Source organism: Maylandia zebra, linkage group LG6 (genome assembly GCF_041146795.1).
Source record: "Maylandia zebra isolate NMK-2024a linkage group LG6, Mzebra_GT3a, whole genome shotgun sequence".
Taxonomy (NCBI): domain Eukaryota; kingdom Metazoa; phylum Chordata; class Actinopteri; order Cichliformes; family Cichlidae; genus Maylandia; species Maylandia zebra.
This window is the reverse complement of record NC_135172.1, coordinates 9,291,749-9,308,882: the sequence shown is the minus strand read 5'-3', so window position 1 is coordinate 9,308,882 and position 17,134 is coordinate 9,291,749. Positions and strand designations below refer to the sequence as shown.

Sequence of the window (17,134 nt, the reverse complement as noted above, 5' to 3'; positions counted from 1 at the left end):
GGCCCGCGCGGGCAGAAAATAGAGCGCTAAAAAGGCTTGCTCCCCGCCCCCTCCCCTAACCTCCGCCTACAGCCATGTAATGTAAGGGAAACAGTGTAACGTGAGGACACATGAGAGAGAGGGTCTATCGCTCTGCCGCTGCGCAAACTGGCCTACTTTCCCCCGCAGTGAACATGCGAGGAAACTGGAAAACACATCATGAATAATCTAATTTAATCTCACCGTGCCCGAAGTTAGTGATGCATTCTGATGAAAAGGCTAAACATAGCCTATGGATTAACTCAGACCTATGATGTGAGGAGATAAAAACTGCCTTAGAGAGAATAAGGTCAGCTCGGGTCAGTGCCGTGCGGCTGTACGCGTTGTACAGGAGCGGTTAATGAAATGTAGGTCGTTATTGCGTGACAATGATGAGACAATTAAAAGCTTGCATTTGTGCTGCTCTTGCCATTTTCTTGCAGATGACAATGCTGTCACACCCAGGGTACTGTGAGTATGTATTTCCTGTCTTATTTTTATTATAGAGAACAATGCTGGAAAGCTGTAGCCGCACCAACTACAAGGGCTTTTTGCACAATATCAGCAGTGCAGTCCAGAAGAGGGTCACTGTGTCACTGTCTCTGTTTTGTCCTTCTGTGGCAATCTAATTACCACACAGCAAACGCGGGTCTGTTAATATCCCAGTAGATAAAAACGACATTTTTATTCAGATAATGTGGCGAACATTAGAACCCAGCAGTTCCTAGCAAGCATGATCTCCCCTACAATAAGCCCGACTTCCTAGACAGTTATGTCCTATTTCAGATGCTTGTCCTTTATTCGATTATCTTTTATTGCCACTGCAGAAATCCTATCACTTTGTACTCATTATTTAAAAGCATAAAACATGCTGAAAACATTGTGATTCATAAACTCACTGGACACTTTATCAGCTACACCTCTTCATCTACTTGTAAATTCAGTTTTTGAATCAGTCAATCCCATGACATCAGCTCAGTGCATTCACACCGGTAGATATGGTCAAGATAGCCTGCTCACGTTTGATGTCCAAAATATCTAGTGAGCCCCAGTTCTCTGGGTGAAAATGCCTTGTTGATGTCAGAGGTCAAAGGAGAATTGCCAGACTGCTTCAAGCTGAAGGCAACAGCAATGAAATAACCACTTGTTAAAACCAAGGTATGCAGAAGAGCATCTCTGAATGCACAACATGTCAAACCTTGAAGAAGGTGCACTACAGCAGCAGCAGACTGTACTGCTGTCAGCTAAGAACAGGAAACTGAGGTTACAGTTGACAGGGGCTCAAAAAAAATGAGATAAGCGAAGGTTGGAAAAATGCTGTCTGGTGTGAGGCATCTTTGCATGGATCCATCCTTCAGATCCGTCACTGTACTCAAGTAGTGTCCACAGTCACCAGATCCCAATCCAGTAGACAACTTTCAGGATTGGTGGAATGGGAGGCTGACATGATGAATGTGCAGCTATCAAATCTGCAGCAACTGTGTGATGCTGTCATGTCAAATATGGACCAAAATCTCAGAGGAATGCTTCCACACGTTGTTGAATGTGTGCCACAGAAAATGCCTTCAAAATCAGCTGATTGCAACTTTTATGAGTCTTACTACGAGCCTGCATTGAGGCCAAGATTATTTTGATAAAATACTTGCATGTTTTTTTCAGGTTTCAACAAGGTGCTCTGCTACACCTACAGCTCTACTGAAGCATAAGATGTATGGAAATGTACACTACAGCATTCTATATGATAATAATAATAATAATGGATTGCATTTATATAGCGCTTTTCGGGACCCCTCGAAGTGCTTTACAATACCACTATTCATTCACTCTCACATTCATACACTGGTGAAGGGAAACCACAGTTGTAGCTTGTAGCTATATGAGTACTGTAACAACTGCTAAAGCCATTACTGGTTTAAGTACAGTTTCTCTCACTATATTTTTTTTTACATTAACAAGTCTTCTGCGTGTGCTAACAATAAAATAGCTGAACTGAATTATTACAGTATTGCACATTTTGCATTGTAATACATTGTACAACAATCCTACTAATACTACTACTAATAATGATGATAATGAAGATAATATAAATAATATAAATAATTATGATAATGATGATTGTAGTATATGTATGTTTGTGTGTTCACTATTGCATCCTAGACAAGTGCCCAATCTTGATGAAACTTTGCATAAACACTGCCTCGGGCAACATCTATGCCATATATAAATATCTGATACAATTCCCACAATCTTATTTATTTATATACAGTAAAATTGGTTCTTGTTTCTCAGATTAGATTCAGCTTGTATTTTGGGTTAACCTGTATTATTTTAATATTGTGTGGTAGAAGAACATTTCCTTTATTTCCCTGTTACATCAGTCTAAATGAACACACTGTCAAACTCAATCCTGAGATTGTCCTTTAGCTGACATGCAGAGAGGGCATGTGCGCTTTTGGCACAGATCTCACGCTGTGTTTTAATGTAAGCAATTTGGGGGGGCGGGGGACCCAACAACCTGAAATTAAAATAAAATAAGTACAGCAATGGTTACCATTTTATTCCTGAAACAGAGCTCCAGCTCTCCTGGTGAAGTGTAAGTTATACCTGATTACCTAAAGATGGTTTTTGTTTTCTGTGCTGTTTGGAATTTCACCTGGCTACAAATATTTTATAGGTTACAACTTGAACAGTAGAGCGAATGAGTTACACTGAAAAGCAATATATTGCATATACAGCAGGCTTTCTCGTATTCACTATCAAATATCTACCATCTGCTTATTGAGCGGTTTGCAGCCAGCTTCCACAAAATGGGACATGGTTGACTGTAAATGAGAGGAAAAATAAAAAAATAGAGGGTTCTGCTTCTACTGTACGCACACGAGCCTGAACATCTGGATGGGGGCGCTGTGACAATGAATGCCCAGAGAGCGTGGCGCTATACATCTGACACAGGAGAATTATAGAGTTAATAGTATTTGGCATGACAGGGAGAGAGAGCGGGGAGCGCAGTGCCGTGCCTGAATGCAGTCTCATCCTGTTTAGTATTCACTGTGCGCAGCGCCTGGAGGCCCCGGAGGGCTCACCTGCCCGGAGTCTAGACGCACTCTCAGTACAGATCAGACAGCGGGGATCGAACCGCCGGCCCGGTAGGCTTCACGTCCGTGCGGTGTCGGGCATCGGAGGGGAATTGGTTCCAGCACCAAAGACACGCCGGTGAGTGAGTGGGGTTGAGTGGGTGGACTGGTGGGTGGGGCTCAGACGGTCGGGTCGGCTGGGGACGCTGGCAGTCTACCTGCCCGCAGCGGCGCGTGGGCTCGAACCCGTGATCCGTTATTCCTTCGGATGTAATCTGATTACCGCCAGTTTTATTGCTGTTGGGCTACATCTGTATTTACATTACCCGTGTGACTATTTCTGTATTTCTATGCATTTCTACCGGCTTTCTAAATTATTTCTGTCTTATTTAACCATCTTTCAAAACGAAAAAACAAAACAGTTTAGCCTCGTATAAAACGAATAAAAGCGATGAAAAAACATCTATGCATTTTGACATGAAAAAAAATCGCTATATCTTTAAATGCAGAAAAATGTAAACTTTGCTCCGCATTGTCTGCACTGAATGAAAACAGAGTGAGTGTGTGGGCGAGCCTATAATTTACCCCTTAACTTGTTTTTAAAGGCTTTGGAGACAAATTAAAGATTTGGTGAGGTTTATTTTGATTACCACTGAGGTAAACTTTTTTATTTTACTTTGGTTTGAAGTTATGACATCATGCAACTCTGACTTTTTTTGATGTAAAGACACTAATAATACATCAATAGGTGGGCTAGTCATTTTAGATTACGCACCTGTGACCTGCTGACAATATAGCACATAGTAAACAAAGTGCCCAATAAAATAGTGCATACAGCCTCTGTGTGTGTGTCTGTCTGTCCATCGGTAGCTCTGCGATCTGTCTGCAACCCCTGGGAGAGTTTCAAAAAAAATCCCCGCTCTGCTCCTCTGCGTCCTCCTCGATAGCTCCGCGCTCTTCTCGCTGGCACGTGTGTGTGCGTGCGTGCACGCCCGACATCCTGCGCGCTCGCAAAGTAATGTATGTGTATGCGTACTCCGCTGCTGGTTCACGGCGTACAGTCACAGTGAATGAGTGTCTGTAGTGAGGCGGAGGGAGACACTAGACCACTTCTGCTTTGCTCCTCCATTGAAACACTTTCCAGCGAACACAGCCGAGGGGTGAGTGGAAGCTCGGCGGGTCACCGTGTGTAACGGTTCGGACTCGGCCCGTTGGGGAGGGTGGTTGGGGGACCGGGTTTGCTAGTTGCCCGTGCCCACCACTGCGTGTTTGTATATGCTTACATTTCTGTGGGTGAATTTAGATGGAGGGGTGGTGTATGGGACTTCGGCGTTTTGTTGAAGTGGAGGTTAGGCTATTGTTTTTTAGGGGAGTGGGGTGGTAAAGTTGTGCTGGCTCCTATGGGGGATGGGTGCTTGGGGACAGACCAAAACTTTAACCACTTCACACCGGCACCACTCACTCGTCGCCTCGGGCTACCCCTGGGCGACTGTCTTCTCGTGAGACCTATGCTCCTCTTTCTCTAGCATTCCTGAACTTTCTCAGAAACTACCTGAGGTTTGAGCGAGGGGTGCATTTATTCCCCTCTTCCTTTTAGACATTGCTGCATTTGAACGACGCTGGTAGTTGCTTATTTGTGTAATCTCATGGCATAGGCTGCTGTCGGTAAATGGGTTAAGATTTTACAGCCAGCCCCCTACTTTCCTTTCCCCTCCTCTCCTCTCCTCTCTCGCCATGCCGGATCCATCCGTCTGTCTCGCCCACAGTTGCAGCGCATTTGTGTCCCGGGATGACCTGTTGATGTCGGCTAAAGATGGAGTGCCAGGATCGCCCTCCGCTGTAGACCCCCCGCTTCTCCTTTAGAAAAATACCTTAAGAATCTTAGTTCCTCAGAGTGAAGATAGCCCCGCGTGGTTCCCGAGTCCGCTTTTTGGTGGAGATGCAATAAAGCATTTATTCGCTGTGATATAGTATAAGCGACATTTTGGAGGGGGAACAACGCGTGTCTGTCCCATGTTGGTAGCTGCCATTCGGCCGGAGGAGGAGGAGGGAACTCGGTCTTAACGGACATCACACCGCGCTGGCACGGAGTGGAGGGGAGACGGGAACTGCTGAATATTTTACCCCCCGCCCCCGACTATTTTTGTGCCATATTTCGTACCCCTGGTCCCCCAGACGATAAACGTGTGTGTTGAGGGCAGTTAAAAACCATCATTGACATTCAAAAATAAAAAAGAGGAGCTCTCTCATTCTCCTTTTTTTGTCCATTTTCCGCTGCCGCCCCCTCCCTCGCCCCCTCCCTCCGCTGAATGCACGCACACACCGGCCCGGGCCAGTTGAGGACTCCCAAATTCTACCGGGCATCGAGGCTGGCACACGGCGGGGCACCGAGAGCTCTCTGCCCGCTCTGACTGCCCTGCTGCACCGCTGGTGGCGGCGGGCTGTTTCTCTCCGAGGCGTCCGCCAGCGAGACTCTGCGAGACTTTCATGTGAGATTAATTGATGTATAATTAATGTGTATAAATGATATCTCGGTTTTGAAGTTTCTGCTCTAGTCGTGCTCAAGGGAGGCTACGACTATAGCCACATTGTGATGCCTGTCTGCTCACGAGTTTCGGTAAATACAGGATTTCTAGCCCAAACGGCTGCAAACTAAAGGCCACCCAAGGCTGGCGTTTATTACACGTGATTTGGAGCCTTGTTTGTGAGTTGTGTGCATGTGTGAACTGTTTTTACTTCTGCCAGTGTTAGCCTTAGCTTTAGCCTGCTACTTGCTAACAGGCCACCTTTAACCTCCCCAAACCAGGAAACTGAATATGATTAGGCAGTGATTGATATTGATATCAAAAGCCCGTGTTCACGTGGTTGCTCGGGTTTATTATCTGGCAGCAAAATGACTGCGGTAATCTGATGTTGGTGTTTTGGTATTAGCAGCAGCATGTGGTTAGTTTGCATAAACCTGAGTATATATATATATTTTTGCTTTATTTTTGGTGCTGGAAAACAATTTTCAAAGTTGCAGATGATTGAAACACACACGCAGTCACACACTCTTTTTTTCTTGTGGAGTCAAAGCACATAGTGGGGCACATGGGGAATACAGGGCAAGGGTCAAGTAGTGTGAGTTAACTCTCCTTTTCTGTTTCTTGGAAGTTATTGTGACCTCTGACCTGTGAGGAGCAAAAGGTGCCTGGTACCATATCCCTGTGTGACATGACATGTCAATGAAGCAGTGTGAATGGAAACCAGCTTGCATGAAAAAAAATGTTCTGCTTTTAAAATGTTGAAACTTTTATCAGCATCGCCAGCATATTATTGTCATTATCAGCAACTGTGCACACTGTCACTCGATGCGTTCGCTGCTTTATTTTTATTCTTTTTGTCTTCGAATACTGTGGGGAGATTTTATTTATTTCTTTTTTCAGCAGACATGCTTTGTCTTGGCAGCTGCTTATTATTCATACGACTGCACATATTTACACCTGGAAACAGCCACAGACATCTCACCATTGGTCGCTGAGATGCTCCACTGGGACATTTGTCAGTTCAATTGCTTGCTCAAGGCCATGGGAAGTGCAGATGTTAGCGGAGCAGATCGTGCATTTTTAGTGCCATAGAATCAGAAACAGTCATTTTTAGACTTTCTTCGCTATCAAAACACTGTTTTGTAAAGACAACGACCCACATTTCCCAGTAAGATCGTTGTGTTCTGATTAAAGTAGAAGTAATGCGTGTAAACAAATCCTGTATAGGACCCAAACTGCGCTGAGTAAATATCACTCGGAGCCTCTACAGTTGAATTTTAATTGCACTTATTCAATGCATATTGATTTCTTTACATCGACACAAGCTGTCAAGCCACAATAACGTGTCCAGGTACAATAGCAAGGCACAAACGAACTTTCTTATTGCCAAAGCTTTATCGATTAAAAAAGAAAAGGTAGGAGAAAACTAACCTATATACAATGCACTCGGTAACAGAGACCCGATATAATGAGACTGTTTTTTACAGAACAAATTGTACAGAGTGCTCCCAATCCAATAATCCGTTTGTGATCATAATTGTCCTCGTACAGAACAGGACTGCACAATTAATTAAGTGTAATTATATTGTCGAGCAGTTTACACAATTAATAAACATAGTAATATTTTGCAATTTTAAGGCATTATATTCCACTTTATGTGGTGGCTAGTGTTGAAATCTATCTCTCTGTCTATCTGTATATAAAAATGCTGATAGCCAAGGCTGATCTGTGCAGGTTAGATCAAGCCTCATTAAAACAAAAATTAAAATGCTTTTGATGTAATGTGTGGCAGTGGAGTTGTAAGTAATCACATTTTACTCTTCCCTTTCAGTCCACTGTCATAGTTTTCATGCCTGCATCAATCAGATTTAATTAGTCACTATAAACATAATTAATTATGATGGCCCCCTATTCTCAGCGCTGCCCTTATGTAGGCGTAAGGCAGGAGCTCAGGACTGCTTTAGTCCAATTTGTTCACCCTTTATTTTTCAGCCAGTGAAGGTTTGCTGAGCGTGCATGCCAGAGCAGCACCCACCATTCACACCTGGAAGCTTCACACCATACAGCCACTGCCTTTTATTACCGGCCAAGGAGAAGCTCAACTGAAGGAGTTATGGTTTAGAGGGAAAAATCCACCTCCAGACATTTGTTTTGTAATTTCGATCGAAGCCATTCCAGGAGTGAGGTTAGTTTGCGAAAAGTTGTAATTTTCTTGTTTTGTTAACCTTTGCAAAACCTTCTTTGTCAACGTTTCCCAGAAGGACTCCCGGTGATTAAAGCGTTGGTCACTTTTGGGCTGTATGCTGAATGTGCAGTTATTAAGTGGGTTTGGAACTAGAGGCATTGTCATGTGTCTTGGCTTGTTCTTATGACAAAGTTATAGCTGTTGTCACCACTTCAGCAAAGTTAGAGGTATTGCTGCAGATCCGATTTTTGGGCTGAATCTGGTTGCATAGAAATCTGTATGTCTGCCTTTTACCCACTTTGTGTTATTGTGAGAGAGCAAGTCAACAAAAAACAACCCACCTCTTAACAGTGGAGTTAGTCATTTTTTGAGGTTATTTAATAGAAAAAAAAATTGTACTCATCAATATACATACTTTAGTGAACAATTATGTCTTCCAACTAATTGATGCGTTCTCCTAAACTTAAAAACTTACATCAGTCAATTAAAAAAATCATTAATATAAATTTAAAATACACAGGAGTAGGTTTGTGGTTTGTGGAAGTCACCATGTTCCCTCACGATACCCTAAAAATCACACTTTCCTATCTCATGGAAGTTTATTCTCTCCAGAGACTCCAACAAAGTTACTTCAGGGATAGTTTGACTACCAGCGGCTATTGTGGCAAAAACCACAATACGGCGGTATGGCTGTCATCAGATAGAAGTGAGCTTCTTTGAAACACTGACCTGTATCCTTATTTTTTCACAAAGTTTTACAGCCTCGTTTAGATTAAATAAGGGTAGATGCTTTTCAACCAGCATTGACAGCTGAGGTAAACAATGGATTGATAGATTTCCATAGATAGGGAGAAACTGCGGGGCAGAGCCGGTCCAAACTGTTACAGAAACATGCCAGCTGGCCGCAGCATTCATGGGGTGCAGTCTAAATTTAATGTTCTTGATATGTTGGCTGATTAAAACATGTTTGTCCTACAGCAGCTTGAATCATGGAGTTGAATTGGGAGGTGTAAGACAAATTTTTACACACTCACTTTCAATTTATGTAAACTTTGTTGTTGTCACTTTGACAGTTGGTCAGCTTTTTTTTATCTACAAGAGAAAAACATGGACATACATATGGTATCAGTATTGTATGAGTATTTGGGGGGTTTTCTGCCCATTTATCATCAGTTTATGTCCAGTTTCCTTGCAAAGTGGTGCTTCCAATCCCTTTGTAGGTTTATTTGTTGCATGATAGTTTTTTTTCAGGAATAAAGTGCATTGTGAAGTAGGCAGATTCTGTTTTACACTCGGATCACTGCATTTGAACCAAATCAAGTTGGTTGTTGGTTTCCTGTAGAAAGAACGAACTGATGGTGGCTTGCTTTAGCAGCATGACCCAAAGGAAAAAGCTGTCCAGCATAGTCACAACAGTCTGTCAGTTACAGACTTGGGACCATGTCGTGCTTGCTTGTAAGATTTCCATCTGTGTTTGTAGACCAATTTGGAGTGTAAGCCATTGTTGCCTTTTCTCAGCCTCAGTCTGGGACTTCATGAGAAAGGTAACACTTTTTAGACAAAGAGCATTGTGATATCTTAATGTTAGCGATGAGGAATAATGTTAGTTCCAACGCTTAAATAAGCAGATTAAAGTGAACAAAACCATTCAGAATTTGAGTGCATTTTTAAGATAGAAGATCTTAAACACACATAAAGGAACAGTTAGAGATGTAGTTAGTAAAGCAACTGCAAAGCTGCCACTTTCAGTAGACTGAACAATGTGATATGTGACTATGTGGTTATAGAGGATTTCTCTCAGGGGATCTAAAAGTCCACAATTTGTTCCCTCACTGTTACTTCTTCAGAACAGAGGTAGTGTGTGGAAAGTCCATAGCCTACGTCTTTTACAGTTACATGCTATGGCCTTGCCTCCTGCTGTATTTGGTACGTCAGTGAATTGTCTTCAGTACATTTGCTGGGTTTTCCCACAAGATATGAAACTGGAAAACATTCACTTTCTGTCACCAACTGAGCTCCACCCACTAAACATGTATTTGCCATTTATGAGCATTAAAAAGGGCTATTGTGCTTGAGTTAAGTGGCGATGGAATTTCCTGTAAGGGGATACATTTTGTTTATGATAGTATAGAATAGAATTCAACTTTATTGTCATTGCACATGTCACAGGTACAAGGCAACAAAATGCAGTTTGCATCCATCCAGAAGTGCTTTAGCCATGATATAGATATATTACAAATATATATTAGCAATAATATAGATATGTGAGTATATTACAGAAATGGATCTATTATGGTATGTTATAATGTACATGGTATGAAGTATGTTATGAATATGCTATAACTATATGTATGTACAGGCTGTAGTGAGTACAAGCTATGTACAGGATATGAACAGGATATAAATATGAAAAACTATACAGAATATGAAATAAAAAAACTATACAGAAATATGAAATAAAAAAACTGTACTATAAGGCTATAAGCCCTCTGCCCTTCTTTGTTCACTCGTGACTGAATGGATAACTACCAAAGTGTAGTGCTGGGGAAGTTATGCATCAGCATTTCTTATTCGGCATTTGTCTTTGCTGACTTAATATTGTTCATTACAGCTGCACAACAAATCACTTGTTAAATCAGATCATGACTGTAATCACTGGAGATACTTGGAGTTTGACTTACTGTTTTAAGCCTGGCCTCTGGCTTTAGAAAATCTAGATGGAATACTTTGGCCAAACCCAGATTGAGAGTAAATAGCAAAAAGTAAGGCCGGGGAATCAATCAAACTTTACTTTGGCCTTCATCAATTATGAAAACAGTATGATAATCCAGTGCACCCCTTGTCCATTGCTTTTTTTCACTTCCTAAAAGCCCACATTCACTTCTGGCCAGGCTGTAGAATATTTCACATTAACTAGAAAATTATAATTGAATTTTAATAAAATCCACTGTGCAAAGACATTTTTAAATTCACTTAATGCAGAATGGCTTTGAGTCCTGTTCGACTGTTCGAAGGCAAATGACATGGCATAAGAGCATGTGCATAACCATGGCTTTTTACTAGACAAAGGTGAAGAAAAGCTGTGGTTCTTATGTTTGTTGTCTTTCTTATTGTTTTTTCTCATGTGGGGGGGGGGTTGCCTGTTTTTGATTTCTACTTATCCGGTTGTTCAGTCTGACGTCACTAGCCGTGTCTGGACCTAAACTCCGCTGCAGGTCCATATATCAAACGATCACTATGGCATTACTGAGAGTTGGAAAACTGTCTAAAGTCTTTCATCTTTAATAAAATGATCAGCGTTCTGCTCTACCAGGTGTAACAATTGAGTTTAACATCCAGGCATCCATGAAAACGGAATTTATGACATTTAATGGAGTTAGAAGTTAGCAGGGAGTTAGCTCACTAGCTTCTATCTAAATACAATATAGCATGTCCTGACTGCGGGGTTTTGGAAACAAATTAAAACGTACAGCTCTGCTATCACTTCCAGCATAAATCAAGACAGGAAACTAAACAGCAGTGACGTTTGTAGGGTTACTGAAGTTGGGCTAGCTGGTATATAATGATGTGCTACGTGACCACTAGCTACACAGCTATGTTAGCATAATATAAACAAGCTAACTTTTTTCCCACTGGATAAAAGTTAACGTGAGTGTTGTTGGTGGTCAGGAACAAATGTAATCGCATGGCAGGATGCTGTAAAAGGACCAAACTTCAGCCAGGAGAACAACTGAGATAATCCATCCACAATACGAGGTTAGTCATTCATATACTGCTGCATGGGCTGGGCTGTAGTTACATCCTAAGGTTTTAAAAACTGAGCTTAAATAAATGATTAGCGGTAATAAAAGCCGAGGGAGGTCAACAGTGATCACTGACTGTTTTAGGAGCTTTTTGAGATTAAATAGAAGAAAATACATAACATTAAACATGTTAACAACACAAAAGCCATATTAAACGCAGACTACTTTAGACCCGGAAGTAGGATTCGTCACGTCATCACTTAACAATTGGATTGCAGTTTTAACATTTCACATGTGATCAATTTTGTCATATAAAAGGTAAACTTAATTTAGTCTGCCAGAAGTTTGTTCTTGGTTATTAAGGCAAAATACCCTACGTTCCAAATAATCATTTTTGTATTGTGTGATGGTGGCATTTTGAATCCTTTAACATTTACCTAAGACCTGAGTACGGTGTGTACTCAGGCATGAAGCCAGTTCTGCCATTCCTCGGTAAAGTAAACAGTAAGTCAGGTGATGTAAATTAATAAAGAAAGCCACAATTAGCAGGTCATGTGGCGTGGGGGTGAAGGAACCTGTATTATAAAGTAGCTAATGACAGTCAAATTGTCTTCTTTTATTGTAAACCAGAGATGAATAAATATTCTTCTATAACATGAGCTCTTTGTGATTTGATGATGTGTCTACATAATAAAACTGTACTCAATCTGTTTATGACCTCAAGTGAGGGAGGTTAATCAGACTTTAAGAAGTAATGACCTACAGAGTTCTAGACCTTTTCAAGATTACAATATACGTCAGGTGAGCAATTTCTTATTATCAAGATGTTTTTTCTATTGATTCCAGCTGATGAAGTGATCCAGCAGTTCTGTCAGATGTGTGATGAATATTAGATCAGAGTTAAGAAGACTAGAATAGTACATGATTCATTGTCCCAGAGTCAATGATTTTGACTTTTTAAAAAGTCACTGAAAGGCTTTGAAACATGCTAGGGACAGGCGTGTTTGGCAGTAAGTTGTTATGAAAAAATCTGAATCCAGATATTGAAAACTTTTACCAGAAATTGAAGTACCTACCCTAGAAGCTCTTTGCATCGGCGCACTTTGATGATTTATGCTATTACATCCAGGTTTCCATTAACATTCCTGTGACAGTTCAAATAAGCAACATGGATCAGTCACGCTTTTCCCATTCTGAATGGCAGGTAGTTTTTTGTGTCAAGGCTAGAGATGGGAATTGATAAGATTTTGTAGATTTCTTTAATGTGATGTGCTTATTGATCTGGTTCTTTATCAATTCTTGGCTCAATTATGTGAGAAAATGAGTACAGCGAGGTTTTTTTGTCAGAACAGCTTCATTATCTAAAGTCCCAAACAGAGTACTGCTTAATGCTAGCTGGCATCTGAGGTGGAGGAAATGAGAGCATGTTTGTGTGGCATTTGTTTTAATTTATAATAATGGATTGCATTTATATAGCGCTTTTCTGGGCATCCAAAGCACTTTACAATTCTACTATTCATTCACTCACTGGTGCAGGTAAACCACAGTTGTAGCCACAGTTGCCCTGGGGCAGGCTGACAGAAGTGAGGCTGCCATATCGCAACATCGGCCCCTCTGGCCAACACCAGCAGGCGGTCTTGCTCAAGAGAGAGAGAGCAGGGGGATCGAACCGGCAACCTTCCGGTTACAGATGAGCTTCCCAACCCTCTGAACCCTCTTCCCAACCCTCAATTTAAGCTTTAAGCATGGTGCTAATGTTATTATATTTCAGCTTATTTAGTGCCAGTTACCACTGAGCAGCACTGTTGGGCGACAGTAGCAACAGCACTTGTTCTGCATGTATTTAGAGCGTCACATACATGGAAGTGAAGCTCACGTTGTGTGTAAGATGTTTCAGCATGTTGCTGGTGTTTCCATCCCTACCTGAAATAATCACTTTGTGACTTTGTAAACACAACTGTTCTCTTCTTTCTTAGTGAAATCAAGTCATGCTCTGAGCCTCTTCTTCCTCTCTGCCATAACTCCTTTATGTGGTAGCACTAGACATGTGTATGAGGTTGTTTTGCAATCAAAGTGCACACTGCCAGCACCTGCAGGCATTGATAAAGGAATTGATAAGCTCAGAGGCATAGAAATCTGATACTTTAAAACATTTGAAGCTATTTCTCAAGTGGCACTGGTTCTCAGTTCCCTTGAGAACCTCTTGCATTTTCTTTTTTAGTTTCAACTTTAGGGAAAGTATTTTACATCACAAGCGAGACCTTTGAGTAAGGCCTCAGTCATACAGGCCTAGAGACCAACTAGGCAACCATCTGGTAACTTCTACTCGCAAGGAAAAAATGTGTATTCTATGACAAGCTGGGGAGGTTTTTCTCGCAGTTGTTAATGGGAACCTTGCTTCAAAGAGGCACTTGGTGCTGTTGTTTTGGTTGCTAGCAGGTTGTTGCAGTTGGCAATAGTTTGTGTGGAAGATGTTGACTTGCTACTCAAGCTACTCACAAAGCAGGAGACAATCTATGAAAAAAAATATTCGCCTTAGAAACACAAGTTGTTCCTTATGTGCTGGAATGTGTAGAAAATAGGTTTAAATGTTAAACTAATTTATTCAAGTCAGAGAATGTTGCATATAATTAAATTTTTTCTTGATGCATAAAGTTAAAAGATTAAAACTGATAAAACAAGTTAAAAAAAGAGACTTTTCCATTTGATTACATTTTGTATGATGGATTATGTAGAAAAAGTAGAATTGGGCTGAAAGATCTATCGCTTTATTACCTATTCATGTTGCAAATCGTGCTTTTAAAAAGTAACTAAGTAATTAATTACTTTTGAAAATAAGTAATCAGTAAAGTAACGGGATTACTTTTTGGGGAAGTAATCAGTAATTAGTTACTGATTACTTTTTTCAAGTAACTTGACCAACACTGCTGATGACTGACAAAAATAATCCATGTAAAGTTTAGCTGTGTAATACCAGCGAATCATCATGTAGCTGACCAAAGTAAAAAAAAACAAACCACACAACACTGACTAAAGATTTAGCTTGCATTTCATGCTACACTATTCTGTCCACGCCACATGTAGCGTAATGACGTTATACTGGGTGTTTCACGCTTTATCTCCTTGCAGTTGTTGTTGCTGCTGCAGTGTCAAATGCCATTTTGTCATGTTCGCATTTTTATTAGTGGTTAAAATGAAAACAGAAAAAACGCTGTCCGAGGTAAGTAGGTCTTGGAACAGCTCCTAGATCCTCACCAATAAAGGATTTTTAAGACTGATATGGATTTGGTGATTTAAAAATCTGATGTATCTGCAAGTATGTTTTTTATTATTTCAGACACATCTTAACAAAACCTGTTAAATTTATTTATTCTATAATGCTCTGTCCCATGCTTCGCAGATCAGTTAGTTTTTGTGTATTTTCCTTTGTCTGCCAATAGATGACCAAATGGCTAATATTGACCGACAATATCAGCCCGCCGAAAAATCGGTGGACCCCAAGTAGTTACCCTTTGGGAATCCCAAAAAGTCTTTGTTCGAAAAACACCTACAGTGGATCTACTGGACAACGGATGTTGAATATAGAGGTGCCTGGCAGGGGGAAAAGAGGAATCCCACAAAGGAGGTTCATGGATGTAGTGAAAGAGGACATGAAGTTTGTGTATTTGTGTGACAGAATTAGATTTTAGGAATAGGGTGAGAGGGAAGCAGATCATCTGCTGGTGCAGCCCCAGAAGGGAGCAACCTCAAGAAAAGCTGTATATATGATATTTTTAACCTTTAAGTGTCTGCTGCTGCATCACTGTACACACTCCCGCAAATGTATGAGGAGAACCGGAGTTAGAAAGCTGGTGTGTAGGTTCTAGGCTTGGTCTGTGAGCCTCGTTCCTAGTGGAGGAACGAGGCTAATCAGTTTCCTATTAGTGGTTTGTTTGGGTTTGTAGCCAGGGTAGGAGCTCATCATCATCAGCTCCTCACCACAAGCTGCGCTCCAAATACTTGTCGGTGTCAGCTAAGCTCGGCCACCATCCATCACTCGGAGGCCACGATCCTCTATATAACGTATTTGTTCAGTGGAGTCGTGACTCACCTTTGTGCTCTCGTCTGTTTACTTCTGCTTTGTCATACTTGGCGTTCGAGTCGTTCTGTGTTTGTATTGTGCATTTTTAAACAAAACCAAAAAAGTGATGACTTCAGTCATGAGAAACACCGATTTTAGAGATAAAGTCCTGCTTTATTTTATTCCTTTTCTGTACTTTGACAGTTCTTCCACTTTTGATCACAAGCTTCTTTGTTGGATGGTGACGAAGACGAGTGAAATAGATGAGTTATGTAAGAGGCTGTGTTTTGACTGGGAAGCAACGACAAGAAAATAACAAAGTAGGCCAAAAACCACCAAAACAGTTTATTAACTGAGAATTAGATGTCATGAAACAAGGGTTTTTTTTTTTTTAAAGAAAAAAGATAAAGGCTTATGTAACTGTGGCTGGTGGCCCCAAATTCTGTTTCATTTGAAAGATAGAGTTTTGAATTAAAGTTGTTTACCAGATACTTAATTCATTAATCATCACACACTTTACTTACCCCATTTCTTTATTTTAAGTCTCTTTCGTCCCTCCTTAACTCTGCCTTGCTTGTGTTTTTTGCATATTTTCCAGTTCTTCTTTGCGCTCTTATCTCATAACTCATTTATTTGGTTTCCTTTGCCCCTGTCACGCTGCCTCATTTTATCGTCTCCTTTCCATCACGTCTCTCATTTTTTTCCTGTACCAATTCCCAACTCTCCTGACCTTCCTGCCAATTACCTGTATGTCCCCATCATCCCGTCATCTACCGTCCTTCCAGATAATTCCTTTCCTCCATCACCCACTCCTTCCTTTTTAACCTTCCAGTGCTCCTGTTATCCACACACTAACTTGTTTCTACTTCCTGCAGACCCTGTGGTGCTGGGCAGAGCGTTATGGCTCAGACGCTGCAGATGGCGATCCCTAACTTTGGCAACAATGTCCTGGAGTGTCTGAACGAGCAGCGGCTGCAGGGCCTCTACTGTGACGTCTCCGTGGTCGTCAAGGGACATGCCTTCAAGGTCAGAATTAAGTTTTTTGACGACTTCATTCAAACTAATATAGCTAACGCCGTTTTTGTTTGACCTGAATACAGGCAGAATCAAAAGCGCATATTTAAAGTTAAAAGTAATTTATCTTTTTATGTCTCCACATAGCTTACTCTCATTGCCAAACACATTCTTGTTGTCTGTGCACCCATCCATGCTGAATACAACTCTTTACTGTAATCTATTTACTTTGAATTTCTCCAAATTTGGCAGAAATGTGCACTCTCACTAAAGTATGAAAGGATCTCAATGTCACTGTGACATTTCAAAAGATGTTTTTGCTTGTAACTCAAGAAAACTTTTACTGATTATGACAACATTTATGTCGGATGACCCAAATGCAAAAGCACTAGTGTTATTAATTTTTCAACGTCATAAGTGAAAAAGAGAAGAAGAGATTGTGGCCATATTTCATCAGTGGACAGATAATGACCTGGTGACACTGATCTTTGGTGTCAGCCTATCAAATTCCTTTA

At 41.0% G+C, this 17,134-nt stretch overlaps 1 protein-coding gene across 4 annotated transcripts in view; it reads left to right on the top strand.

Annotated features, from left to right (window-relative positions):
- The first annotated feature begins 3,153 nt into the window (after positions 1-3,153).
- Positions 3,154-17,134, top strand: part of nacc1b (nucleus accumbens associated 1, BEN and BTB (POZ) domain containing b) — a 37,028-nt gene continuing 23,047 nt past the window's right edge. The window contains exons 1-3 of one of the 4 annotated variants that reach the window (XM_076884630.1): positions 5,655-5,709; positions 7,610-7,802; positions 16,481-16,631. In XM_076884630.1, coding sequence (XP_076740745.1) covers positions 16,506-16,631 — 126 coding nt within the window. In that variant the 5' untranslated portion in view covers positions 5,655-5,709; positions 7,610-7,802; positions 16,481-16,505. Of the gene's footprint in view, positions 3,232-4,081; positions 4,253-4,836; positions 5,582-5,654; positions 5,710-7,609; positions 7,803-16,480; positions 16,632-17,134 lie in introns of those variants that run through there. The other 3 variants (XM_004574437.4, XM_004574436.4, XM_004574435.4) reach the window with 3 other exon arrangements.